This window comes from Chinchilla lanigera, unplaced genomic scaffold, assembly GCF_000276665.1.
Source record: "Chinchilla lanigera isolate Chin_1 unplaced genomic scaffold, ChiLan1.0 scaffold00029, whole genome shotgun sequence".
Lineage (NCBI taxonomy): Eukaryota > Metazoa > Chordata > Mammalia > Rodentia > Chinchillidae > Chinchilla > Chinchilla lanigera.
In genome coordinates this window covers 15,376,385-15,404,081 of record NW_004955430.1, presented here as the reverse complement: position 1 = coordinate 15,404,081, position 27,697 = coordinate 15,376,385, and the positions used below count along the sequence as shown (strand labels likewise).

Sequence of the window (27,697 nt, the reverse complement as noted above, 5' to 3'; positions counted from 1 at the left end):
TTTTGCCGCTGAGCTAAATCCCCAGCCCCTCTATTTTCATTTAAAAACAATGAATTAAAAATCTTTCTGCTCTCCACAAGTGTAAATTTAAGATTTTAATTTTGATTAGTACATGCTTCCTGTTGCTGAACACAGTATATTGATACCTACAACTTAAAGTTTAATTTGGCTCATGTTCTAAAAGGATTCAGTCCATGGTCCAGTGGCTCCAAGGTAGAAACATCATGTAAGAACTGTGGGAGTGGGTACATGCCCATAATATACTTTAATTCTTTTTAAGTTCCCTTCCTCTCATCTCCCTACATCTCTTGGTCCCCTTCCAATTTGTAAAAGGTCACTCTCCTTGTTTTCTATCTTTTATTTTGCTCTTTATATGTTGAGTTTCTCATGTAAGAGAAATGATGTGATATTTAAATTTGTGTTTCTGATGTATTTCGCTTAACATTATGGTCTCAAAGTGCATCTGTTTTCCTACAAATGATTCAGATTTATCCTTCCTTATGGCAGAGTAATATACCATTTTGTATAAATGCTACACTTTCTTAATTTATTTGTTGATGGACATGTAGGCTGCTTCTAAGAGTTAGCAATTATGAATTGTGCTGCTATAAACATAAGAATGCATATATCAGTGTAATATGACATCTTTAACTCTTTCAGATGATACCCAGAAGGAGAATAGCAGGGTCAAATGAATGAAGGAAAATTCATTAAACTCTAAACTGTATGTTCTTGACTTCAGAAATTCTTGAAGTAAGGGAAAGAAGTCTTTGAATCATTCCTTGAGTATAGTCAAGAATAGAAGACATATTCAAGTGTGAGGAAATAAATGGTGTTTGTTTATATTAAAGGCTTGCTTATCTCAGCAATTTCTTATTTGTGTTTTCAGAGCCTTTCACTGACAACAGCTGAACACATAAATTCAACAGTTTACCCTATTCCTTAATGAACATCAGATCCAACAGATGCACTGATTTTTTAACAGTGAGAAAGACTGCTTTTAGTGGAGGAAGACCTAGTTTTCAGAGGGTGTAGAAATTAGCAAGTGCTGATCTATACTACCTCATCACTTCCTTTGTAGACTTACTCTAAACAACAAGAACAACAGCAAGATTCACTGGCATGCTTGGCATGCATGAAGGCCTGGGTTCAGTCCCTACCACCCAAAATGAAAGAGATCACTGGTGATTTCTAAGAAAGAAAACTCCAAAACAGTACTGTCTTAGTTACTTTTATTCGATGCCAAGACAAAAATACCCAACACCTAAAGTTGAACGAGGAAAGGTTTATTTTGGCTCAAAGTTGGTTGAGGTTTTAGTCCATAATTGGCTGGCTCCAAGGCAGAGTGGCATGGCAGAGTGGCATCACAGAGGAGGAAAAAACAGTTCATGGCATGGAAGGTGGAAGGCAGGAGGCAGCAAAAGTAGTAAGCAGTAAGCAAAGGCAGCAGCTCTCTTTCTGTCCTTATATTCTATCCAGGACAGAAGCCTTGAGGGTGGGTAGCACTGACACCCACGGTGGGCCTTCCCATTATCCACACCCAGAACCAATCAGTGGACTAATTCAATAATCACACACCCTTTATCTCAGCATCACACACTCTAGATCCAGCCACCTCTGAAAAGTCCCACTTATGACCACATGAGGCTTTGGCGGGGGGCATCTAGAAACAAGCTATAACAAGTATCTTTTAAAAAGTACACTAAAGGCAATTTTCATCATAAATTCAGAAACAACAGCTTAATGAGATCAACTTGCAAACCAATAAAATTAAGAGGTTATTGCAGGGGGAACAACAGACTTTGTAACCAAAAAAAATTTGTTACAAAGCTAACACACATCTAGATTTATATTAATTATAAGACAATAAAGTATGCATAGAGAGACCCTACGTCAAAGTGGGTCAAAGCCAGAGCTAAACAGTGAGGTCAGTGTGCCTACATTTATAGCAAGATTATGAGACAAACTGACACGCACTTTGCTGAGCCCACTCAAATTTGAGTTTCCAAAGCAAAGAGGCTTGTTAACTTAAGATCTTTATCTTTACAGGATATTTGATTTAAAAAAATTTCCAAGCAGGGATCATTTTGATGAAGACATTAAATAAGAACCCTTAAGACCCTAAACAAACTCTAGAACTCAGTGATATTTCCATTTGGAAAAGAATAAAAAACCCAAATAGACATGTTATCAAGGAAGATAACCCAAGCCCTCTTTTCTTTTCTTTTTTCTTTTTTTTGGTACTACAGCATACCATCTCTTGGACATGAGCCCTGTGAATATACACATAACCTGAATTCTCCAAACGCAACTCCCAAAATAAATCAAAGGCTTCTTTGTCTAGTTACAGTACTGCAACTTTAAATCACCTTTCCAGATAATTAACAAATAAGCAAATGAAATTCTTCTGTAACCTTGCACTTGAAACTTTTACCAAATTGGACTTTATTTTCTGAATTCATTGATCACAACTCTAAACTATTCACAGTATTTTGATTATGAATGCACTGAAACATGCCTGTAGACAACAGAAACGTTCTGAATAAAGCTCAAGTTAAATATATCACCCCTCTCAGACGGAACCAAGATAACGCATATACACATCATTCTGTAAATGGACCGTCCCAACTGGACTAGGGCTGGCTGCCATTCTCACGTGCACTTACTCCAGGGAAGTTCCATGCACTGTCAAGCTGAGTGCTCCTCTTTTACAGTTGACAGCCAAAGCTAGAAAAACCATATAAAGACATTCCTCCCTAATGCATCTGCATTAGTGTATGAATGTTTTCACTACAACACCAGAGCCAGGCTGGAAAAGAGAGATGCCCCCAGAGTATCACCACCATCACACCACTGCGACAGTGCTCTGAATAAAAGGTGGTGCACCTTCTTGATGTGAACACTCTTCCAAATAGTACTACTCTAGACCTGCCTAGAGCCACACAGTGAGGCTTTTGTTGGTTCTCTCAGGCACTTAAGCACCACAAAGCATGACTTACTTGGAAATATTCCTTCAGAAGGGAGGCAAGTGCTTAGAGAGGAAAAAAAAGACCTGCTTTATTATTTCTTTCCCTCTCCATCCCTCTCTCTCTTTGAGGCTTGGGCTAGAATGCAGGGTCTCGTGCTTTAAATGCTTATTTAACAACAGGTTTTTCTGTAGAATAGCATTAAGCAAAAAGTTCTTCAAATACATCTAATATACTTTGATTTAGAATTTTTTTGTAGGAACACACTTGTAATGGAAAACAATATACTGGTACTTTATAAGAATTCCTATACTACTTATTAAGGAATAACCAAAAATTCAACATCCATAACCAAAAATACAACAGCCATAGTGAACATTAAGCTCTAGGATAGTGATGGCAAACCTTTTAGAACTCTTTTAGAGCTTTCAATGATAACAAGCAGCCCACTGTGGCACATGTGTCATAGGTTTGCCAACACTGTTCTAGGATCTCTAAAAGATAGACATAAAGAGGAAAAAAAAAATCACTGTAGTTATGAAGAAATAACTAAAGTGGCACTTTAGAAGCACCTTTTTTTGAATAAGCATTACTGAATGTTGCTACTGATAGTACCTTTCCCAGGCCAGATATTACATGGAAAGATGAATTAGAAAGTAAGGAACAATAAAAATAACTGTTCAGTTGCTAAAGGCTCCATTCTCAGACATTGGTAGGAGTACATTACTTCTTTAAGTTTTTATAATTATAACATTTTTCCAAAGACACCATCCATCTCAAATATCTAAATTAAAAGGAAAATGTTACTCAGTAATCTGGATGTTTTGTCAATGCAAGTCAATTTCTGGAAAGCTAGAGAAGTTGTATTATGTTGTTTCAAACTCAAATCTCCATATTAAAACACTACAGTGCATCACTAGAATTGTAAATATTGAAGCATGTATTATTTAAAACACTTTATACTTTTTGATGCTGTAGAATCAAATCCAGGGACTCATGCATGCTGGTCAGTACCCTATCAGTGAGCTACATCCCCCGCCCCGAAATACGAAATATGTATGACATGTTGTTTAACTAACGTCTTTATTTTTCCTCAAAAACAAACACAACACAACCCCCCAAGCAGGTTCAGCAGTAGTTCAGTGGCAGAGTGCCTGCTTAACTTTTCTAAATTTCTGGCTTCAAATCCCTAGCGCTCTGAACAACCAAAAACAAAACCTTTCGCTTAGTGGTCTACATCCCACAGCAATGCACACTCCATCTGCCAGTAACACATCACTAACTTGACCCTTGCTAGTTTAATGTTAATAAAAATCTGATGCAACAACCTGTTCTAAAGTTTACTATAGTATCTCATTTAAAAGGGGTTGCCATGAAAACCTAAACTTTGTTAAAAGCAGTTGTTTTAAAGCTGGATGAGGAACACATTAAGGTTCATTATAACTGTTTCCTCTATGTTTGTTCATGTGTGAAAAATCTACTTCAGTTCTTTCCTTGGTAAAGCAAACTTTTAGTTTAAACATTTTACTAATATTTCCAGTGTGGGCTTAAAAGTGTTATGTCTTAAAATTTTTTACAATTTATTTAAAAAATAACAAATGAGGCTGACCTCTCAATTATTCTGAACTGGTGATATTTACTGGATATGCTGTTAAAGGAACACCCATGAGATCCGAAAAAGCATGTACAACAACTCTGTAACTGTCAAAAAGAAACAAAAAGGAAAGAATCATAAACTGCCACACAAAGATTCACCTTCTACTTTAAAAATGCTGGTAGCACTGCTATAGGGGAAACAAATGTAATTCTTAACTTGCTAGATGTCAGATATGTCAAGTTTGTGTTCTCTAAACTCGAAGAACCAATCTTAAGGAACAATGGAGGTTAGGAGTAGGAAAATTTTATTGGAAGAGAGAGAGCTCCTGAGAGACAGGAAGGGACCCAAAGTGGGTTGCTGCTGACTTGACTTTACACAGTAAAATCACAAAGTGGGTACAAAATCACGAGGTGGGTATAACATGGGTCAAAACTATGATTAAGCAATAAGATTACAAGTACAGCTGCTTAGATAATATTGCTCTAGTGGGGAAGTAGGCCACACAGCAAGTGTGCATGGAAAGAACAAAGACCTTTTTAGGAAGGGATGGATTAGGAGGTCTCCGTTATTCACCCAGGTGACTGATGTCTATGTAGACTTTACTGGACCAGTCATAGTACAATCTTTAATTTATTGTTTATCTTTTGGGGAGGCATGTAGGCCTGGTCATCTTGTCTTTATCTTGAGGCCTAGGCTTTCACAGATGTGCCTCTAGCCACAGTTGCAATGTGCTTTTCTCCTCCGTACTGATTCTCTGAGGACCTAGCCCTGTCTGACTGCCCACAAAATTTTTTACTTAACTTAGCTGTCTATAATATTTCCCCCCTGAAGAGATTCCCCTAACTGCTGTGAGGGGGTAGGGGGATGACTGTTTTGACTACTTTTGGCTGAAGAGGATTGTAGTTGTGACTGGCAGTCAAGAGATACTCTCTAGAGGGTCTATCTAATGGCCTTTAATAGACACCAACCATTTTTGTCTTGGGTAGGTGTCTAGCTTAAAGTCTGGAGGAGACAAAACCAAAGAAACAGTTATGTATGCATGGGCCAAAAAATAAGATCAACAAGACTATTATGAATACAGCTAACACATGTTTTCACCAGGAAGGGCCAGTAATAGCCTCCCACAAAGAGGCTAAGGAGAAGTCTAGGGAATTTTAGAATGTCACATGGCATTAACTTGTCATTTAATATTTGGAATACCCAGCAAGGCAGCAGAATGATCAGGGATGTACCCACAACATTTGGCTTTCATAATTGCAAAAGTACCCCTTGTGCTGCTGTTAGGATGTCTAATTTCATCTGATTTTGGAGGACAGCTTGTCTGATTAATTTTTTTTTTTAATTTTGGAGAAAGAGACCAGTCAAGGTGTCGTTAAAGTCGCATTGAGTATAGTTAGCCAAGGCCTTGATGTGTTGTATGAATGTGATCTCAGGCAAGGGACAAAGAAGCCAAATGATCATGCCAGTGAAACATACTCTTAGGCCACTGATGTCGTAGATGGAGTAAATTTGCAAGTTCGTTGGTATTTTCAACACTTTTGCCTTATAACCATGCAAATTTCAGCAGGCATCTCCCTATCCATCTAGAGGGTAGCAAGGTTCCACAGGACCAGTGAATGCCACCGGGAGTGTCTCATCTAATTTTAGGGCAATTAAACCAGTCTGTTATAAACCAGTCTTTGACCTGTAAATTTATGGTATGTGTACACTACTCTGTGTGTGTGTGTGTGTGTGTGTGACCATTTTAAGTGTTTAGAGTTGGGCCAATAAGAATAGGAGTGATTTCTTTGTTCCCAGCATAAGGGGGCCTTTTGAATAAGTTGTTTTATAGTGGGAGTTACGCACATATAATCAACCCATATCTTTGTATCTATGATTGTTGGCTCTCATGATAGGACTTTTACTTAACAGTCTGCAGAGAGGCTTCAGTGGCATTCTTAGAAAAGGTCTGATTATGTCCAGGATCACTAAGGTTAGAGTTTACAGGGCATTCTGTTACTCTGTAACAGTGGGCTAAACTATGAACCATTGAACGTTTTTGTGTCTCGTCAACGTAGTCTTGCAGTTTATTTTACTCATCTCTTTGAAGTGGGGATACCCACCAAGGGAGTCCTAATGGAGCTGTGTCATCATGTATGGTCCTTCCCAAGTTGGCTAGGAAAGGAGGTGATAAGGGAAGAGACTTTGAAGTCTCCAGGGTGGAATATGGGATTTCCCTTTTCTTTAGGCTGAGCTTCCATTAGCTGTTGAACAGTCTGTTGGAATTTAGCCAGTGAGGTGACATCGTTTAGAAAGGCACTAGTTTTTCTATCAAACAGAAAATTATTAGTGAGAAGAGGGCATCCATAAAGCATTTTAAATAGACTGAGGCCTAGAATTTGAGGTGCATTTCTTACTTTGATAAGAGCTAACGGTAGCAGGTGAAGTTACTGTACATGGGTTTTTCTCAGCCACTTTATGAAGATGTCTCTTTAGGGTCTCATTCATTTACTTATTGCCTTTCTCAATGATTGTGGCCTCCATGCAAAGTGAAGGTGATGTAGAATGCCCAGTGCCTGAGAGACACGCTCTGTAACTGTCAGTTTAAAAGAAGGCCCATTATCACTCTGTAAGCACTTATGAAGTCTAAATCTGGGGATGATTTTAAAGACCAAAACCTTTACCATATTGTGTACTATTTTTGTTTTACAAGGAAAGGCCTCCACCCAGTTCATGAAAGTATCTAAAGTATCTAAAGTATCTAAACCAACAGGTGTTGGAGCCTCTTATTCCTTGGCATATGAGTAAAATCAAGCTGCCAATCTTTTCAGAGGTATCTACCAGGTCTCTGTATACCTGGAGGGGTTATGGTCCAGTTAGAAGGATCATTCTTTTGGCAGAGTTCACATGCCTTAACTATCTGTTGTATTGCCTGAGAAAGTCTCTTTCTTATGAATAGCTTTGAGACCATCTGGTGGGTCTTATCTTTCTCCAAGTGAAAGGTCTGACGCAAACCCTTGATAATTTTCTACTGAGTAGCACTGGGAAGGAACAACATACCATCACCTGATTGTAAGCATCCTGATGGAAGGAACTGACAGCCATGGGAGAGAGCCCATTTGATTTCTGAGTGAGAATATTTGGGTCAAGTATGATCAAGAGACCACTCCCAGATCAAGAGGTGTTCAAGGGGAGGCCCTCTAGCAGCTTCTTTTGGAAGGGATATGGACGGATGATAAAAGTTCCTCTGTCTCTTTGTGATGCTTTATGGGGGATCCACTGGCTGTTATGTAATTTTTTTCTTTCCACCTGGCTGCATGAGCATGCAGCACTAGGAAAGCATACTTTGAATCAGTCCAAAACTGACTTTTTGTTCTTTACTGAGTTGTAAAGTTCTTGTCAGAGGTCTGAGTTCTGCTAGTTGGGCACTAATCCCAGGGGAAAGTGAGGAACTTTTAATCATCTGAAGTATAGTTATATTGTACATCCTGACTTATTTTGCCTCATTTCCCATGAGGAAACTGCCATCACCGAAGAGGGTCAAATTAGGGTCAGTAAGGGGTGTGCCTAACAAGTCTTTGGCTGTGTACATGTAAAGAATTATCTGTTTGTAGTCATGTGGTTCAGCCTCAATTTTTTCCTTTTCTGGTAGAAAGGTGACAAGGGTTAAGGAGGAACATGTCTTTATTTAAATGGCTGGTCCTTCTAGAAGCAGAGCCTGCTATTTAAGAAGCTGGTTGTCTGAAACATATACATTGAAATGGTGTCCTGTTGGTTGGCTCAGTGGTGGGGCATTCAGAAGTACTTATTTAAGCTTCTGGAATGCAGTTCAGGAATCAGGTTCCTAGGTTAAAATATGGGTATCTGCCTTTTGGACTTCCTTTATAAGGTGATAGAGGGGTTGTGTGATTTTACTTTACCCTGCTATCTAAAGGCAACAAAAGCCTATAATTCTTAGATATCCTCTTAGCTGTTTTAGGGTCTTGTGCTGTGGGAAGGAAAGTACTGGTTTAATTTTCTCTTCCCCCAGCCTTTAGATTCCCTTATATATGACAAGGCCCAAGTATTTTACTTCAAGACTGCAAAGCTGGGACTCAGAACTAGAGACCTTATATCTTCTGTCTGGTAGAAAATTCAGCAGAGCACACGTGCCTTGGCTAGAGAGCTCTTCTGAGGGGGAACTTAAAGAGTATATCATCTATATACTGCAGAACTGTGACTTGGGAAAATTTAAAATATTCCAAATTATAAGAAAGCACTTGCCCCAAAAGATGAGGACTGTCTCTGAACCCTTGGGGAAGCACAGTCCAGTTGAGAGGACTGGTTGTGAAAAATTTTAAAGGCAAAATGAAACTGGGAATCAGTATGTAAAGGAATACAAAAGAAGGTGTCTTTTAAATCTAACACTAAAACCTAGAGGGCATCTTCTGAGATCTGAGAAAGGGGAGAGTATGGGTTAGGTACCACTGGGTAGATTGGCACTATTCTCTCATTTAACAATTTAAGGTCCTGCACCAATCTCTACACTCCATTGGGTTGCTGAACTCCCAAGATTGGAGTGTTGTAAGGGCTATTACAGAGTGTAAGTAAGCCTTATCCCCTTAAGTTGTCAATTTTATTTTCAGGCCTTGGAGGGTGTTGTCTGTGGTAGGAAAAATAGTAGGATCTTTGGTATGTATATGCACTGGGGCAGCTCTTACTGCTTTTCCTATTTTACCTTAGCTGCCCATATGTTGGGATTTATTTCTGTCTCCATGAGCAGGAGGCAGTGTACCTGACCTGTATTACAGTACTTAAGCAAGATAAGTTGTCTCTTCTTAGATGGGGAACTGGACTTTCAGGGATAATAAAAATGAATGGAAGAAGAGAAAGCCATACTAGTTACAGCCTAAGAGATGTAAAAAATGGTGAGTTATCTCCTTTCCAGGGACTCCTTTAATTGAAGTATGATGGCTGGAAGGAAGGCCAAGATTCAAAGGGACCAAGAGACACACACCAGTGTCTGGCAATAGATTGGTTTCTTTTCTCTCTGTAGTTATGATTACCTGGAGCTCCTCTGTGCAGATGATAGTCTGGCCAGAGGGAGAAGGCAAAGTGCCCTGGGGCCCTTCAGTCTTTTGGTCCAACTGGTAAACCTGGTCTAATCCCTGGGACCTGTCTCAGGGGGCAGTCCAAATTTCTGTGGTCAACTCTGCCATCAGGGCATGGCTCAGAGGGCCTCTTGTTTTGACAGTTTTATCACAGTCCTTCCTAAGGTAGCCTGGATTTCTGCAGCAGTAGTAGGTGAGTTTAGTCGTTGAGCTCTTCTTGGAGTCTCAAGCATATTAAGGCTGCAACTAAGGCAGCCACTTTCTCTTGGTCTCTTTATTTTCTCCCCTGGCCTCCTCCTGATCTCGATTATGAAACAGTGAGGAACAATTTTCACTGAAGTATCAAGTAAACTATCTGGAGTAAAAGCCATCTTTATAGGTTTAAAAAAAAATATTTGAAGCTAGCTGGGCATGGAGGCACATGCTTGTAATACCAGCACTTGGGAGGCTGAGGCAGGAGGATCGCTGTGAGCTTCAGGCCAGCCTGGGTTACAAAGTGAGTCTGAAGTCACTGTTCACTACATAGTGAGATCTTGCCTCCAAAAAAAAAAAAAAAATCCATCTGAAGCTGACCACATAATAAATTTGTCTTTAACAATAGTCTGTCTTTCCACTGAATTGGGAGCCAGGGATATATATTTTGTCAATGCCTCTTGTAAATGATTTAAGAAGGCAGAGGGAGTTTTCATCTCTTTCTTGATGAATAGTTGACAATTTAAAATAATTCAAGGACTTAGTTCTTGTCCTTCTTAGATCTTCAAAAATACATGTCTGAAAATGTTTCCTGTTGCAATCTCCTGTGTAGTTGTGTAGTTGGTAGACCAGTAATGATGTCGAGTAGGGACTGGTTGGGCTCCAGTAGGAACTGGTTATTCTCCTTGCTATCTCTCTTCTGGCCTTCTAAAATAAAGAATATGATATTCATCTCCAAATGTAATAGCAGCTTGTAATGCTGCTTGTTTCTCAGTAGAAGTCAGTGCTTGATTTAAGAGTAACATTACATCTTTCCTGTCTAGTTCTTAGGTCTGAGTAAGTCTTCTAAGCACCTCAATGTACTTCTCATGATTGTCTGAAAACTTCCTCACATCTTGTTTGATCTGCTGGAAGTCACTAAGACTAACACACAGACATGGGGGGTGGGGGCCAAATTTTCTATTCACCTCCTGTAAGGAATACTGTCCTTGAGAAGGCTGAAAAGCATCAGATAGGGATGGCTATAGATCAGAAGAGGCTTCAATTAAAGTTGGCTTGGAAGCCTCAGCCATGGAGGGCAGGTGAGGGGAACCTCAGTAATAGTAGATGCATCCAATTGTGACGTAAGGGCCAGATGTGTCTGGTTTTCCTGTGGTTTATATTTACATTTTGAACACAACTAAGGATTATCTCTTAATGCAAAGAAAGTCTGAACAGAAGGTAATTCTGACCATTTTCCCTCTCTCTTATAGTATAATTCTAGTTGTGAAATAGCATCATAATCAATACTTCCTTCTATATTCCATTTTGCCTCTAGAAGACAGGCAGGCTAGGTGTGGGTACAGAAAAATATTAAATAGCCCCCCCCCTTTTTTTTTTTCCTCTGGTACCGGGAACCGAACTCACGACCTTGCACTTGCCAGGCAGGCGCTTTTGCCGCTGAGCTAAATCCCCAGCCCCTAAATAGCCCTTTCTTGATATGTGAGGGTTGAATAATTTTTAGTGCTTAAGAATACATTTTAAGTCAGGCATGGTAGCACATGCCTATAATCCCTGTACTTGGGAGGCTAAGGCAGGAAGATTGTTGCAAGTTCGAGGTCAGCCTGCACTACAAAGTGAGCTCAAGGCCAGTCTGAACTGCATAGCAAGACTCTGTCTCAAAAAAAAATTTTTAAAAGAGTAAGACAATTCCATACTGAGTTTCTCATCTGTAAAATAACAAGGGGAAAATAGGTGTCCTTTTTAATCTCTTTTTTTTTTTTTTTTGGTTTTTCTCTGGTACCGGGAACCGAACTCACGACCTTGCGCTTGCCAGGCAGGCGCTTTGCCGCTGAGCTAAATCCCCAGCCCTCCCTTTTAATCTCTACTTAGTTTTTATATCTTGTGAAAGCATCCCCTGAGGTGATCTGCTCCAGAGCAGGCAGCTTCTGTCTGGGGAGTGACCAGAAGATAGGATGGGTCAGACCAGTCATCCTTACCAATGCACACTTGTACCTTCTCCAGAAACTCACATTCTTAATTCCAGCATGTGTTTCTAAAAACACAAGCTACAACTGATTTTAGGTCTACCAGCCATGTTAAAAGAAGGAAGCACTGCTAATAAAATTAAACCAATGATCAAGAGACCTGAACAACTGCTTTCCAATTCTTTGAAAGAGAGTGAAGGAAAAAAAAAAAAATCAAAGGGCAAACTGGAAGTGGTTAAAGCACTTCCCAGCCTGCAAAAGAGATCACCTCCAGAGAGAGATAGAGGCAATTAATGGCTCAGAAAAATTCTGCCCTGGGCCCTTGGGCAAAGAAGTCCCCAAGACATTTGTGTGGTCTACCTGATCACCTAGGCAGTCTTTCTTAGCAGTAAGACAAGGCTAAGTGTTACTCAAAATCTACTCTAAAATTTCTTTTTCTCTATGTCTGTGACACACGTATGAAATTCACAGGTTAAAACCTATACTCACTGTTCAGCAACCATGACTTATACATTAGCAAAAGTATTCCCACCCCCAATACATATAAATAATGAGAACCAGGCCTAGGAGGAGAGAGAGAGAGAGAGCGAGCCAGGAGGTTGGGGATTCTCCCTTAAATTGAATGTGCTTTGGTTCCATAATGTTGTGCTTAGGAAATAGCTCCTTCTAGTATCCCCTAGAAGTTAAGTTTTTTTCCATGGGGGGTCTCTGATTCAGTTTCTCATACCCAGAGACTGTTGCCCAGGACACTTAAGTAGGGGGACACTGCTTTCAATATGTTCCCCTGGACAGGCAAAATTTTGATGTCCCTTCTGACCTAGAGACACAGGGTATGTGTTCCTCCCCTAAAATAATTTCCCTGTTCTTGGCGTCAGCAAACACCCATTTCCTATGGGCCCAACTTAAAAGTTCTCGGTTGCTGGATTGGAAGGAAAGGTTAAAACAGTTCATAGTTCCTCCCTCTCTGTTCTTTAGCAGAAACATTCCTCTAAAAAGGAAAGTACAAAGTGACTGGAAAAGATCAGAAATGAGATCAAGAAAAGGAAGTCTTTTCTTCTCATGCTATGGTGAGTTATTGAGATAATTTGCTAATGAGTTGTCACCCTCTCCCTAGAAAGGTGAGGGTTTTGAATCTCAAGAGCTAAGATTCCCTCCTCACCAGTGGAAGATCAGACCTGACAGGAAAGTGAAGCATAGCAGGGTCAACATTCCCCTATAAAGTATAAAGGGGGGATTAGGCCAGAGCATCCCAGTGAAATCTGTCCCTCAAGTCTTAAGAACAGCTGCCAGCCTATTGCGAACTGGAGTCTCCTGATTTATTAATAGGCATGTATATTTCCTAAATATAAACTAGATTTCATAAAAGAACTACAGCATTTCACAAATTTATAGTTTTGCTGGTATGAAAGTCCATTAGGGGATGCTCTAACATTACTTTTCTCTAGCACTGTTGTCTAACATTAGTAAGAGGAGCACCAATAAACAAGGAGCACCAATAAATTTAACAACTAGTAAGCCCAAATGCAGCATATACAAAACAGGAATATGAGACCTTGCCTGTAAAGGTAAAATGTTCCATCAAAGAAACATCATAATCTTTAATAATTTAAATTGACCATCATTTTAACAAAAAAATCATAAAAAGGCATAAAATTTAAAGCATAATCAATTGTCAAGCAAGGACGACAATTTCTGATTAATTTTGTAAATGCATGTCTGTTTGTTAATATGTTTTCCTTCTTTTATTTTTAAAATAAATTAAAAAAATAGAATCCAAATAGAATCTATAGAACAAATGCAAATTCCTACCTCCTTCCATTTATCTTGGTGGGACCTCCAAATAGCACAGGGGAAATAAAGTAATTCTCAACCTGCTAGATATTAGATACTCTGAGTTTGTACTCCCCAAAATTGAAGAATGAATCTTAAGGAGCAACAGAAGTTAAGAGTAGGAAGATTTTATTGAGAGAGACAGCTCCTGAGAGACAGGAGGGGACTCAAAGATGGGTTGTCACTGACCCTACTGTATAGAGGAAGTTTTACAGCAAAATCACAAGGTGGATACAAAATCACAGGGTGAGTACAATGAGAGTCAAAACTATGATCAACCAATAAAATTACAAGTATAAACACTTAGGTAATACTGATTTAATGGGGAAGTAGGTCACAGATCATGTGTACATGGCAAGAACAAAGACCTTTTTAGGAAAGGGTGGATCAGGAGGTCTTTGTCACCCACCTGGATGATTAATGTCTAGCCAGACTTTATTGGACCAGGTGATACCAATTAATTTTTAATTTATTGCTTATTCCTTGGGATAATCTTTAATTTATTGCTTATCCCTTGCGGAAACATTTAGACAGTCATTCTGTCTTCATCTTGAGGTTTGGCCCTTCATAGATGTGCCTCCAGTCACAGCTGTAATGGTCTTATCTCTGCACTGACCTTCCCTCCAGGGCTTAGCACTGTCTGACTGCCTATGATATTTTTACTAAGTTAGCTGTGTGTAATAGCACTTTCTGGGTCAAATAAAGTAGACAACTATTCTGTAGGTCAGGAATAAGGTAACAGAACTGAAAAAAGAATCATGAAGATGATAAATACAAAATTCTGTTTTCCTCTTTACAAAATGGGAACAGTCTCTCCAAATACACTTTTCTTTAGATAGGAGAAAAAGGTGGAACTTCAAATGTACATTTTAAACACATCCCATACATAAACAAGTATAGTATGGTTTTTTAAAACCATATTTAAAAGAATCAAACCTAACAAGAATATATATGTAAAAGAAATAAAATTTTGTCAGCATTTCTAGACAATGATCTATCAAAACATAACAAACAGCTAATGCTCTTTTTCATTTAAATAGATCAGATGTTCAGGGAACATACTGCCTGATAATGATGGCAAACAAAGACTTGTCCACTCAAGCAGAAGGATCACGGGGCACATGGGACACTCTTGCTTAGTCACGAAGTTGTCTCTCATGTACACACTAAAGTCACAATCCTTTTCTGGAAATTCTGATGCAAAGAGGATTTTTTTGAGGTGGTGGTAATGGGTATTAAACCTAAGGGCACTCTACCCCTGAACTATATGCCCAGCCCTTTTATTTTTTATTTGAGACAAGGTCTTTCCAAATTGCCCATGCTAGCCTCTAATATCCTGCCTTAGCTTCCTGAGTAGCAGGGATTACAGGCAAGTGCCAGCAAGCACGGCCTCAAAAAGGAATTGTTATTATTTGTTTCACAACTAGGAAATCCAAGATCTCAACCTATGATCAGGTAATGCCAGCTTTCCTTTCTCCTTCACTATATCCCAGAAAACCACTCTTTGATAGTGTTACAAACAACTGGACCTTTCAGTTTGGAGTAGATACATGTACATAAAACATCTTAATTCCTTGTACTTCTCTTACCCTCCACCTCCCCTCACTCCCTCCCCTCCCTCCAAAGATCTATCTCCTATGGATGCACCTACAGATTATGATGCTATGTGAAATGAAACATATAAGCTTATATATCACATAACTTGTTTTCTTAAAATTTTTTTTTGAGACAGATTATCCCTGTGTAGTTTAGGCTGGCTCTGAACTCACAGCAATCCTCCTGCCTCAGGCTCCCCAGTGCTGGGACTGCAGGAGCGCGCCACTGCATAACTTGTTTTAAATGAAAAACCCAGAGCATAAATAAAGAACTGTGATGTCTCTTCAATTCACAAACAGAAATGCTCTTTTTATGATGCATACTGCTTTTATTCATCCCTCCCAATGAACTCTCAATCTTTCCTGCACCTCCACAGCATGAGCATCATTATTTCCAAACTGACCTGAGTAAACTTATGGGACCCCTGGAACACAAAGGAGCAGGGTCCCAGAGTCCACAGGAAATACTGAGCTACTCCTTTACAAATTTTTTTGGACTTCACTCTCCTATTAAAAATACCAAGCAAACATGGAGGCACACGACTGTAATCCCAGCACTCAGGAGGCTGAGGCAAGATTGCTGCAAGTTCCAGGCCAGCCTGGGCTACAAAGTGAGCTTAAGGCCAACCTGAACTGCAGAGAGAAACCCTGTCTCAAAAAGACAAAAAACAAAAACAAACAAACCAAACCCAGGTGGACTGATTAACAACAGGTGTTTCTTAATCGATAGGGGGCTAACATAGAAACTCTCCATAGCTAAAGCTTTCTTGTTCTTTGTACAACGTGTAAGAGAAGTTAAATGACGCCAGGCATGGTGATACAAATCTGTAATCCCAACTACTTGGGAGGCTGAGGCAGGAGGATCTCAAAGTTTGAGACTAGTTTGGCAATTTAGTGAGAACTTATCTCAAAATAAAAAGGGTTGAGGGGAACCAGACAAGTTAAAATGATGACTAGCAATTAATCAATCTAAATCCATGTTTGGAAGCTTTGATTTGAATGACGTTTGGAATTCAGCTTGTAATAATCTAGAAGAAAAGCCAATTCTTCATAAAAAAATCAGCCTGGATACCAGGCCATATATTTGTATTTTATAAATTTCTCATTTAAAAAAGTTGTAGGCACCTGGTGTCTATGTAGCCAACTTTAGTAGGTGTTCTAAAAATTTTTATTGTTCTGTATTTCTGCTAAGCTAGTCTGCTTTAGGAACATGTAGGTCTATCATTTTTACAGGTTTATCTGAATTTTAGTTAATCTGTTCATTGTTAGTTCTTTAGTGGAATGGGGTATGTAGAAGCAAGGTCCTTGTTTCCTTGTAAGCACTGGAATCCTATTAAAAGCGTTGTGTGTGCCTTTCATTAGTCTGTCAGTTCACATTCATAGTATAATTTCCACAAATATAAGTTTGTGGAAATAATCTCACTTTTCAGTCTCCATCTACCTTTGGTCATCAGAAATTATAAAAATTTAGGATCTAGTGACAACTTACTATCTGATCACAAACAGGCCAAAGCCCAGCAATTAACAATAATTAAAACTAAGGTATCAGAGACAATGTATAGAAAGGTAGGTATTAGTTGTTTAAAACACAGGCTGTAAGTGATCTGAAACAAAGAGCTGTGACATTAGAGAAAAAGGAAAGAGTCATTCCTCTGACCTTTCACAGACTGCTATAAAGGAGCCATTAAGAACCAGCTCCTCCGCTCCTTTGGTCAGCCCCTTGGAGAAGAACAAAGCTCCTATCAAGGAAGTTACAGCGGTGCTCATCCTCAGCTGAATCACTCTGGAAGACTGAGGGGTAAAGAGTTACCATTCTTAGCTCTATTTGTCTTTCTAAGAAAGATATGCCCATGTACCCTTCACTCAGATTCAGTAATTATAACGGTGCATCTTGATATCTTGCATACTCCTATGCACCGCCAGTCTTTCAGGACTGTTTTCAAGTAAATTCAAGATAACAAATATTTTATTTGCAAGCAGTTCAGTATACATCTCTAAGAGTAAGGGCAGGTAAAACATTTCAAAATCACAAGTTGTTATGGTTTATGTCTGTGTGTCCCCTCCAAAGCCTCATATGACCATGGGGCAGGCTATTAGAGTTGAATGATTGTGGGTGTGAGAGCTACACCCGCCCTGGGGTGGATAATGTGCATATGTAAGGGAGAGGAAGAAGCTGCTTGAGGGCATTTCTTCTCCGCCATTCCTCCCCCATTCTGCCCTGGTGGGTTTTGGTTTTAGTGTGTGCTGCCGCCCTGAGATGCAGCCCTCTGCCCCTTGCGACTCTGCCTTATAATCCTGCCAAGTACGGATTAAAACTTCCACGAACTGTAAGTGAAATAAACCTTTTCTTCCTTAATTTTGGGCGTCAGGTATTTTGTCCCAGCAGCGAGAAAAAAGTAACCAAGACACAAGTCTATTACCCTGCTTAGCAAAAATTTCTCAGTATTCAATGCATTTTCTTTGAACTTTCCAACTGTCTCACAATAGTGATCCATTTTGAGGGGAATTTTTAAAATGACAGAGTATGAATAATTTGTTTATAATGAAACAAGTTCATCATACTTTAGGAAAATAGGAAAGTAGAACTGAGATTAGTAAAATAATGCCAGATAACATGCAGATTACATAATCTGCAGAAAAAAATAAAAAAACAAAGATGAGATATACTTCTGGTCATTACTCTATAAATAAAGCACCAGGTTCATGCAAACTTTATGTCCTTGTCTTATCTCATAATTGTCAGGATAGTTTAAAAAAAAAAGAACGGGGTCTTGCTATGTAGCCCAGGCTGGCCTCAAACTCACAGTGAGCCTCCTGCCTGAGCCTCCTGAGTGCTGGGCTTACATGCACCACCACACTTTGCTTTTCATGATAGCTTTCATGAGGGCAAATACTCACTATTTACAGGTCTGAAGACTATGTGTACATTTTATATAATATTTAAAGAAATATAGTTTATATAAAAAATACCACGAAACATCCAAAAGTTTTAAAAAATCTATAAAACAACAAAAATACACTTCAAAAGATCAAACTAACAGAACAGAACTTAAAATTTTATAGTAACTTGAGAAGACAGTATTTACAAATAGTTCATGAAAAACGGAAACTTGAGTCCTTACTGGTATTCTGGTATTCTCTGGCAATCTGTGAATTAAATCCTGTTCACCAAGCAAGACTAAACTCAGAGGATCTGGGAGGAGGGGCTGACCAGTAGAATTTACTATTCTCTGTTCCTCTGGGTTGTCACTGTTCTTAGTTGTAGTCAGAGCCAATTCTGGTGGTCAGGTAGTGCCTGGTATATTAAGAGTGCTATATCAAGCTCAATAGACACCATTATTAGGTGGTGATTTATTAAGGGTTTAAGTTAGATCCACCCAGATCATTTCATTGGGAGCATAATTACCATCAATGGGACACCTGTCAACTGGGTGACAGCATGTGGACTAGATGTTGAGTTAGTTATCCACCTTATGAGATAGCACAAATACCACTACTAATTTAGGACTGGGCTTAGACTGTGGAATCCAGGAGTGTCAATGCTGATGTTGTGGTATTAAGAGATTATTCAATACTATCTTCTCTCAAATTCAACTAAGTAGATATTGATCAGTCATCCAGTGTATGTCCATTTTGTGTTCTAAACACTCTGTGAAAAACATCAATAACATACTAGTGTTTACAAAGGGCTTTCACATATACCACTTTAAACTCACAGGAATGCAGGTTGGCTATAATCCTCATTTTATATAAGAAACTAAGGGAGGAAAAAGTGAAGGGACTGATCTAAGGTCACACTACCAATAATAGTGGAGTTAGTTTTTACACTGATCATCTGCTGTCTATATCATCTTAATAAGGATTTGCAGCTATTCCTTAAAATAACAGTTATGGATCAAAAATTCTTGAAAAAGACAAATGCAAAGCATGAGGAGTTAGAAAAGGATTTAAGAATTAGTTTATGTAGGGATAAGGTGAGGGCATTTTAAAAGTTGGTTAAATAATGTATCATCATGCAAGGCCTATTTCTGAGCTGATAGCAAGCATTAGTAGTGTTAAAATAACTAGATTCAGTACAGGATAACCTTACTTATTCATATTCATTAAATTTATACTTGTGATAATTTGCAAATAGGTTAGATTCAAGTATAATTTCAATTTAAGGAGAAAAAAACACCTGCAAAGGTTCAAAGCATACCATAAAACAATGGGAAGTAAAGTCTATTAAGCAAAAGAATAGATATAACTTGCTTAAAACAAACAACTCTTTAAGAATTTAGCAGTGTCAAAATTCATAATGAGGTGCCAACCAGGAAAACTTTTTTTGGGGGGGGTCTTTTTGACACAGGGTTTTCACTATGCAGTTCAGGCTGGCCTTGAACTCAATTTGCAGCCCAGGCTGGCTTCAAACTAAAGTGATCCTCCTGCCTCAGCCCCTTGAGTGCTGGGATGACAGGCATCATGCCTGGCCAGAAAACTTTATATGTGTTAAAGTGTGATAAATGTTAGCATGATTTTACAGATACTATTCTATTCTAATCTCAGATGGGTTGTGTCCAGTTTTAAGGGCCATTATTTTTAGTCTTATTCTTACTATGAATAGTAAGTTATTTATTTCTGTACTTTTAAATTTATGTGATTTTGCTTTAGTCAAGAGCAATTTTAATTTGTTTTGCATAATTCATCTGTAAATTTCTAAGACAAAGCAAAAACTACCACTGCCACTACCACCACCAAATCAAAAAATACCCCAAAGACTCTAAAACCCCCTACTACCTTCAGTGAATAGTAATCTTTTCAGAGAGAAAGCTTTCTTTAAGCAGGGATACCTGGACTGAGAACACACTCTTACATACAAGTGATTCAAAGTGACAGGCCTCAGATCACCAAAAGAGAAAAAAAATCCGCCTTGCAACATTACCGCTGCATGAAGTTATATATAGGCAGTCACAGAGACAAGGCGGACTGGAATAGTAATAATAGAATCAAAAGAGCAAAACCAACTCTTAGTGTGGCATTGCTGGGCTTCTCTATGTAGTTGTAAAGTATGATTTAATTTAAAAGCTATTATGTTTTCTTTTTAGTGTTAAAACATTTCAAATACGTTACAACTTTATTATACTATTTCACATTTTTTCCCTAAAAGACTTTTGCATTACTAAGAAGTAACAAATACATTGAAGTAGAAGAGAATTTTTTCCTAATCATGGAAGACAGAATTTCATGCAATGTTAAGGCTCTTCATTAAGTGCTCAAAGAACAATGTTTCCATGGAGTATACCAATGAAAACCCTATAGCCATGTTCACGTTTTTGTATTTAAAAAAAATCCAAGTATGTAAAAAACTGGCAGTTGGTTTGTTTTCTAGTTAAAAGACATTTAGGAGTACGAAGAGCTAAGAACTTTCAGTGGTAAGCAAGGCAGCAAGCCACAGAGTCAAGCTGAACATAAATACTCTCTTTAGTTTTCCTGGGAAGTTGTACTTCCTACTTCAGGACCATTCAGCCTTTTTGTTCTAATACCTTGTCAGGACACGCGGCTATTAAGATGCCAAAAGGTCACAACTATATGGTGCTGCTTGGTTGTTACTAGGTTTTAATAGCCCATATTTCTCAAATTAACATCTTCTGGTAGGCATCTAATTAAAGGTTATGCTATTCAATTTGAATTTTTATTATTATTAGGTAAGAGAATTTAATGCATTCTTGAAATGTACTTTCTCACCTGAAATTATTTCTCATCAATTTTTATCACATTCTGTTTTCTCCTTTTTGGGGGGCAAACAATAGGTCTTTAAAAACCTAACGAGGGGCTGGGGATTTAGCTCAGCGGCAAAGCGCCTGCTTGGCAAGCGCAAGGTCGTGAGTTCGGTTCCCGGTACCGGAGAAAAACCAAAAAAAAGAAAAAAAAAAAAAAAAGAAAAAAAAACCTAACGAGAAGACTGAATTTAAAAAGAAAACAGTTATACAGTATGGAAACTTAAAATCAGTGACGGTAGTAAGAGTGGTAGCAGTAAGCAAGTTCTAAAATCTGACATATAAACCTTGAGGCGAGTTCCATGTTAATACTACTTAACACCTCTTACCCGGGTTGCAATCTGTGAGAAGTGAGCAGATGGACAGAAGAACTTTAGAGATGGTTAGGGCTGGACTCCAGTTATCTTTTAGGATATCCAGACAGATCACACCTTGGCTGTTAATGTTACAGTGATAGATTCTTGTGCGGAAGGTAACCTAGAAGAAACGCAGATACATCTTTTATTAGACAAAATTGTTCAGACCACTGGATAAAATACACCGGTGTTTTCCTCAGGTAGTGAGAATAAGCAATAAACAAATGTCATCATTTAGAACCTATCACTCTGGGAACAGAAAACTAAATGCCAAGAGCAAAACCAGGACATTGTGCTTTTAATGAAGAGTCATGTTATGTAATGTTTTAGGGACTGAATTTACTCGACACAATTATAGGAATGTTTATGAGAGAAAAACTGACTCCGAATTCTGAAGAATTAAAAAGAAGTTTTGTGATTCCTAAAAATAGTAATGTTTTATACAATTTTAAGAGTCAACACTCCAAAACGTAGGAATAACTAAGAAAAAGAAAATTAGAATGTTTCATGACATGGTTTGAAAGCATGAACTCAGGCATGTATATAAATAATGGTTAATTTATAAAACTAAGTTATCACTATATTAGTTATAATTTGCTGTTATAGTACTATTTTAGTTATAATTATCAAACTTTTTCCTTATTAAACTATAGTTTGAAGTACTGTTAGTATAGCTTATCTTTCCCTATGATAGCAAGATCACTATTCTTCCCTTATATAGAATTTTGAAATAGTTACATTATTTGAAGTTCAATTGAAAACAGTTAAGTCTAAAGTAGTTTTAACTATGAGTCTTACATAAGCAACAAATAGATTTTAATACATTAATATTATGATTATAAATGTTCTCAAATTTGTAAACTAAAATAGAAAAATAGTCTTGGGTGTTCCAAAGACCAGATTTGTGAGACTCCAAATTAAAATGGCTCTGAAGCAAGAAAAATGTGCATGGGTTTGAATTGAGACCATTTACATAAATTAGGTTACTTTAATGGCTAGTCTTTCAGTAAATGGACAGACTTGAAAAAGATATGCCTTATACAAGCAAGAGGCAGCAAAAAAACTTGTCAGGGACAGCTTGGGATCTGGGCTGTGGAGAAAAAGGTCTCCTCTGAGAATTCTCAATCATAAACACACTATGTAAACACTAAATAGAGTTTAAATGACTATTACTGTTAGATCAAAAATATGTTTAAAGCAAAAAGCATTGTTAGGGATAAAAAGTCAACACATTTTGATAAAATGACTTACATATTTAGCATAGAAAATAATAACAACCCTGAAATCTGTTATGCCTAACAATGACACCAAAAATATACGAAGTGAAAACCGGCAGAACAATGAGAAATGACACATCTACAATCACAGAGGGATTTTCACTATGGTAACTGATAAATCAACTAGACCGAAAATTAATAAGGGTACTGTTATGGCTTGTAGCTACATGCTTCCCCAAAGCCTTGTGCACTCCTAGGTGGGGCTTTTCGGAAGTGGCTGGATCTAGGGTGTGTGAATGCGGGTTAAGGGTGTGTGAATGTGGATTGAGGGCAGGATTACTGGATTGGTCCACGGCTTGTTTGAGCACTGCTTTGGGTGTGGGTGATGGGAAGCCCCACCCTGGGTGTCTGGTGGCACCAATCAGTAGGGTTGTAGCCTGAATGGAATATAAAGGGAAAGAAGGCTGCTGCTGCCTTCCGCATGCCATGACAGAACGTTTCTCCTCGGCGATGCTCCTCTACCATGCTACCCTGCCGTGGAGTTAGACAACTATGGACTGGAACCTCTACAGATTTTAAGCCAATATAAATCTTTTGTCCTTTAACTTGTGGATGCTGGGTGTTTTGACTCAGCAAGAGAAACTAAGGCAGATACTGAAGATTTGAGCAATCACAATCAATTGACTGAAGGAAGATGGATTTCTATAATCAACAATTAAAGAATATATACTTTTCAAACATTTAAAACAAAATGATAACATGCCAAGCCACAAAGGAAGTCTGAGATACTTTGGAGAATGGATATTAAGACCAAAAAGAACAAAAGTCAGAACCTACACATGAAAGTTCTCCCCATCAGGTATTTGGAAATCTGAAAAAGATTTACAAATGATTCTTCAAAGAAAAAAATCCTTTCCATTTATAAAATGTCAATGGAAATGTTGGTTGCCAGTATCAAAATTTATGATATAGCCAAAACAGCAGTAAAAGAGGTACAAATATATCTCTTTGAAGTAAAAGGTACAAATATCTACAGTTTCAAATATATACACAGTAATAGGAAGAAAGACAGTAAGTGTTCAACTCAGGAAACCAGAACAAGAGTAAGGCTCATGAAAGAAGCAAAGACAGAGACGACCTAATGATATTAAATGAAACAGGCTACTTAATGATATTAAAACTTCTCTAGAGAAGTCAGACTGCCTATCCTTTTAGTTGCGATAGGACACAAAGGAAAGGATGAAAATGAAAAGACAAAATATTTTTATGATCTAATGTAAATGATGAGTGCCCTGTAAATGAACAACATTCAAAAAACCTATGAGATGTTAACTTGTTAGTTTGAGCTGACCCTGAAAGCAATTCACTGAGGGAAGTATTGCATCCACTTTAAAAAAGAAGAAACTGAGGCACAGAAAGCTTAGAGAATTGGCTCGAGGTTCTACATGTGGTAAGTGGCAGAGTCAGAATTTGCATAGAGTTTTATTGACCCAAAAGCTAATGTTCTACTCAGCCTGTATGCCTGGCATCTGGTTTATTTGTTTGTTTGTCTGTCTGAAACTACAGGTTCCATTGTCAGACAAAAACCATATACTATATATCCTTCACTCAATTTTTTTCCAATGGCAACAACTTGCATAAGTATATGTCAGTAAGAGTACACTGACCTTTTCCAGATGTGACCAATTTTATGTGCACTCATGCATGTACATACTTAGTTCTATCTTAACACACACGTGATCATGAGTCAAGACATAGAACAGTTTCATCACATACTTTTGTGCTACTTTTGACAGCCACAACTGCTCATCTCTAAACTGTTGTCACTGCAAAAAGGCTTTAGAAATAAAATTACATACTATGTAACTGCTAATACTGGCTCTTTTCACTTTGCATAATAATTCCCTTGAGATCCATTCATGGTGTTATATATGTCAATAATTTGTTCCTTTTTATTGCTGAGTGGTACATCCACACCATGGATGTACCAACTGTTACCATTTATTCAATGAAGGACAATTATGTTTATATATGATAAGAAAAACCAAATAGTTTTTCCTATTCTCATACACAGAACACTTTGTGATCAAATGCGAGACAGGACTTACCTCCAACAACAAATCTGATACTAACTAATTTAAGTCAATTATGATAATAATCTATTTGGAGTTAGGTGAGATCCCACAAGTTAAGGACTCAGTCCCACAAGATTGCCTCCTACTTTAGATGCCAACTGCCAAGTCTGTACCTCCAGAACTTCTGACCAACTGCCTATAAATTGGTGATTTTCACAATTACCTCTTTGGGTTCTGTTAGGGTGTGTATGTGAATGTTCCTATAGAGCCTCATGTGCTCAGAGGTGGGGCTTTTCAGAGCTGGCTGGATTTAGAGTGTGTAAACATGGATTAAGGGTTTATGGTAACTAGATTAGTCAACTGACTGGTTTAGCACAGTTCTGAGTATGAAGCAGGGGAAGGCCCATGATGAGTGCAGGGGGCACCATCCAAGAAGCTCGTAGCCTGAAGGGAATAAAAGGGAAAAGCAGGCTCACTGATGCTTCTTCCTGCCTGCCCTGCCATGGGCTATTTCTTCTCTGCCATGCTGCCTTGCCTTGGAGTCAGCTATGTGCTGAAACCTCTACAAACTGTGAGCCAAAATAAACCTTCCTTAAACTTGTGAGTGTTGGGTATTTTGTCCCAGCGATGAAAAAGTAACTAAGAAAGGTCAATAATTTGCTAAAGCAGCATGCAGAACTCAAGTTTTATTTACATTTACTGAAAAACTCATATTCAGTGTAATAACAAATTGCTATATTCTTTCCTAGAGTGATTATACCATTTTATATTCCCTCTAGCAGTGTGATCCAATTTCTCTACATTTTTGCCAGCATTTGGTGTAATTGGCATATTTTTAGCTATTCTTTTAGGGTGCAGTGACTCTTTACCATGGTTTTTATTTGCATTTCCCCCACTGGTAACAATGTTGAACAATTTTTTATGTGATTATGTGCTATCCAGACAACCTCTATGGTCTATCATGTCTTTTGTCCATTTTTAAACTAAAGATTATTGTTTTAATTTTACTGTTGACTATAATGGTATTTTTTAGTGTATCAGATACTATTTAATTTTATTTGTTTTTACTCTAAAGAGAAAGATAAAAATTCGAATAATGGTGTTTTATTTTTTTTATTTTTTTATTTTTTTATTTTTTTTGGTTTTTCTCTGGTACCGGGAACCGAACTCACGACCTCGCGCTTGCCAGGCAGGCGCTTTTGCCGCTGAGCTAAATCCCCAGCCCGAATAATGGTGTTTTAAATGGAGACATTTCATTGAAACAGAAACTGAGGTACATAGATGAATAAAAAGTAATAAAAATAATAAAGCATGAGTTTACACAGAATCTTGTGAATTTTCTGGGCAATGTTTTATGCTGAAATGTTTTATAATGCCCATGAAAAGCATCTACTTTGGTGATGCTTGCCAACTTCTAATGTGAAAGTTGTTACTAAATTAAACAGGCAGATTAACTATTCGTACATGTTCCAGTGATAGAATCCCCAAATGACCACCTTTTAAAGGTGAAAAAATTCACGTTAAGTGTTAAGAAGTGTTGTACATTTATCTCTTGAAAGGTAAATCATGATCTCTCAAAATTCTCCATCACATCCCTAATTCTAATACCATGTTTGTCATAGGATAACAGCAATGCACTGTGGATTACTCATCAAGTGTTTTCTTTCAACTGATGTCTAATGTAGTGCCTGGCATATAGAAGGAGCTCACTGTCTACTGAACAAATGTAAATACATTATGCGCTACTGCTCATCTCTCTGATGAGATGTAACACCTTATTGTTCCTTTAGCTAAAAGATCATATTAGAATCACAATTTAAAAGCAAATGCTACAAAAGTGTGGAGAATATACGGAGGAAGCAGAAGATATTCTTTCTGCTCCATGCTACTTTACTAGATTTTCTTAAAATTACTTCAGAAGTGATTTTAAAAATTAAACCAATAATAAAAAATCATGAGCACTTAGTAAGCGCTCAGTATGGTCCAAGCACTCCAACATAAATATTTTTATTGTTACTATTTTCTATTTAAATGCAAAAGAGAATCTAAAAAAAGTGTAGGCTGATGATAGCAGAAAAAGTGATGTTCCACAATTAAGGCAAATAACTCACTAGTAAGTTTTTAAAACAGCTAGCATTCTCTTCTAGACCCTACTAACACACCCAGGGGAAATAAAAAGAATACATACAAAATGATAAGGGGTTGATTACGGTCCTTAGACATTAGTCATCCAGAAATCAGAAATGTTGTTTTAAGTATTGACAAACAGCAAAGGATTGGCAACTGCCAGAGGAGCTTTTTAGAGGCTGAGAAAGAACACTCTTCCTGCCCTCACTCCAGAGAAGACTGCTCTGATTTCTGACTCAATCTTGCAGAAGGGCCATCACATTACGGTGTTTACAGGGCTGGGAATGTATACATCCTTCACTTCACATTCTTGACAAAGAACCAAAGGATGAAACAATCTCTTTAAAGTAAATTCCAGTTTCACTGCAGGGTTTAATACTCACTGAGTTCTGTGTTTCAAACAACTTACAGCTACATTTACATTTACAGCTGTATTTGAATCACTACTCAGTAATTAATGTTTACAGTGATAGCAATCATTCCGTAAGGACAAAGGGAAGTGAGTACCTTTTAGAACATTTTCCAAAAATAAATAAATTTCAAAGATAACATTTGGATGTAAGGATATAGAAAGCTTATTTGTCTAGCAGGGCTTATTCCTAGGTGACCTTGGATGAGCAAGGTTTTAATGGCCTATGTAAATGCAGCGGACAGAATGCTGCCCACTCTGTGTTCACATTTTAACCCAGAGAAACTGAATGCTGCCTCTTGTGGTTACAGCGTCCTGCGATGAAGTTAAAAGTTGTGAGACTGGGTGATTTTCCAAGATGATCAGGCTGGGCCCAGTATCACCACAGGGACCTTATAAGAAAATGGGTCAGAGCTGCTCATAAGAATGTGAATGAGTGACGCGAGGAAGGGGCAGTGAGCCAAGAATGCAGTCGGCCTCCAGAAACTGTGAAAGGCAAAAGGGGTTTTCTCCTGAACCTTCCAGAAAGACTTCAGGCTAA

General features: G+C 38.1%; 1 protein-coding gene across 2 annotated transcripts in view; it reads right to left on the bottom strand.

Moving 5' to 3' along the window:
* The window catches only part of Ube2e2 (ubiquitin-conjugating enzyme E2E 2), a 319,892-nt gene that overhangs the window by 38,183 nt on the left and 254,012 nt on the right, over positions 1–27,697 (bottom strand). For both annotated transcript variants that reach the window (XM_005387474.2, XM_005387475.2), the window contains one exon: positions 21,302–21,449. In XM_005387474.2, coding sequence (XP_005387531.1) covers positions 21,302–21,449 — 148 coding nt within the window. The remainder of the gene's footprint in view (positions 1–21,301; positions 21,450–27,697) is intronic.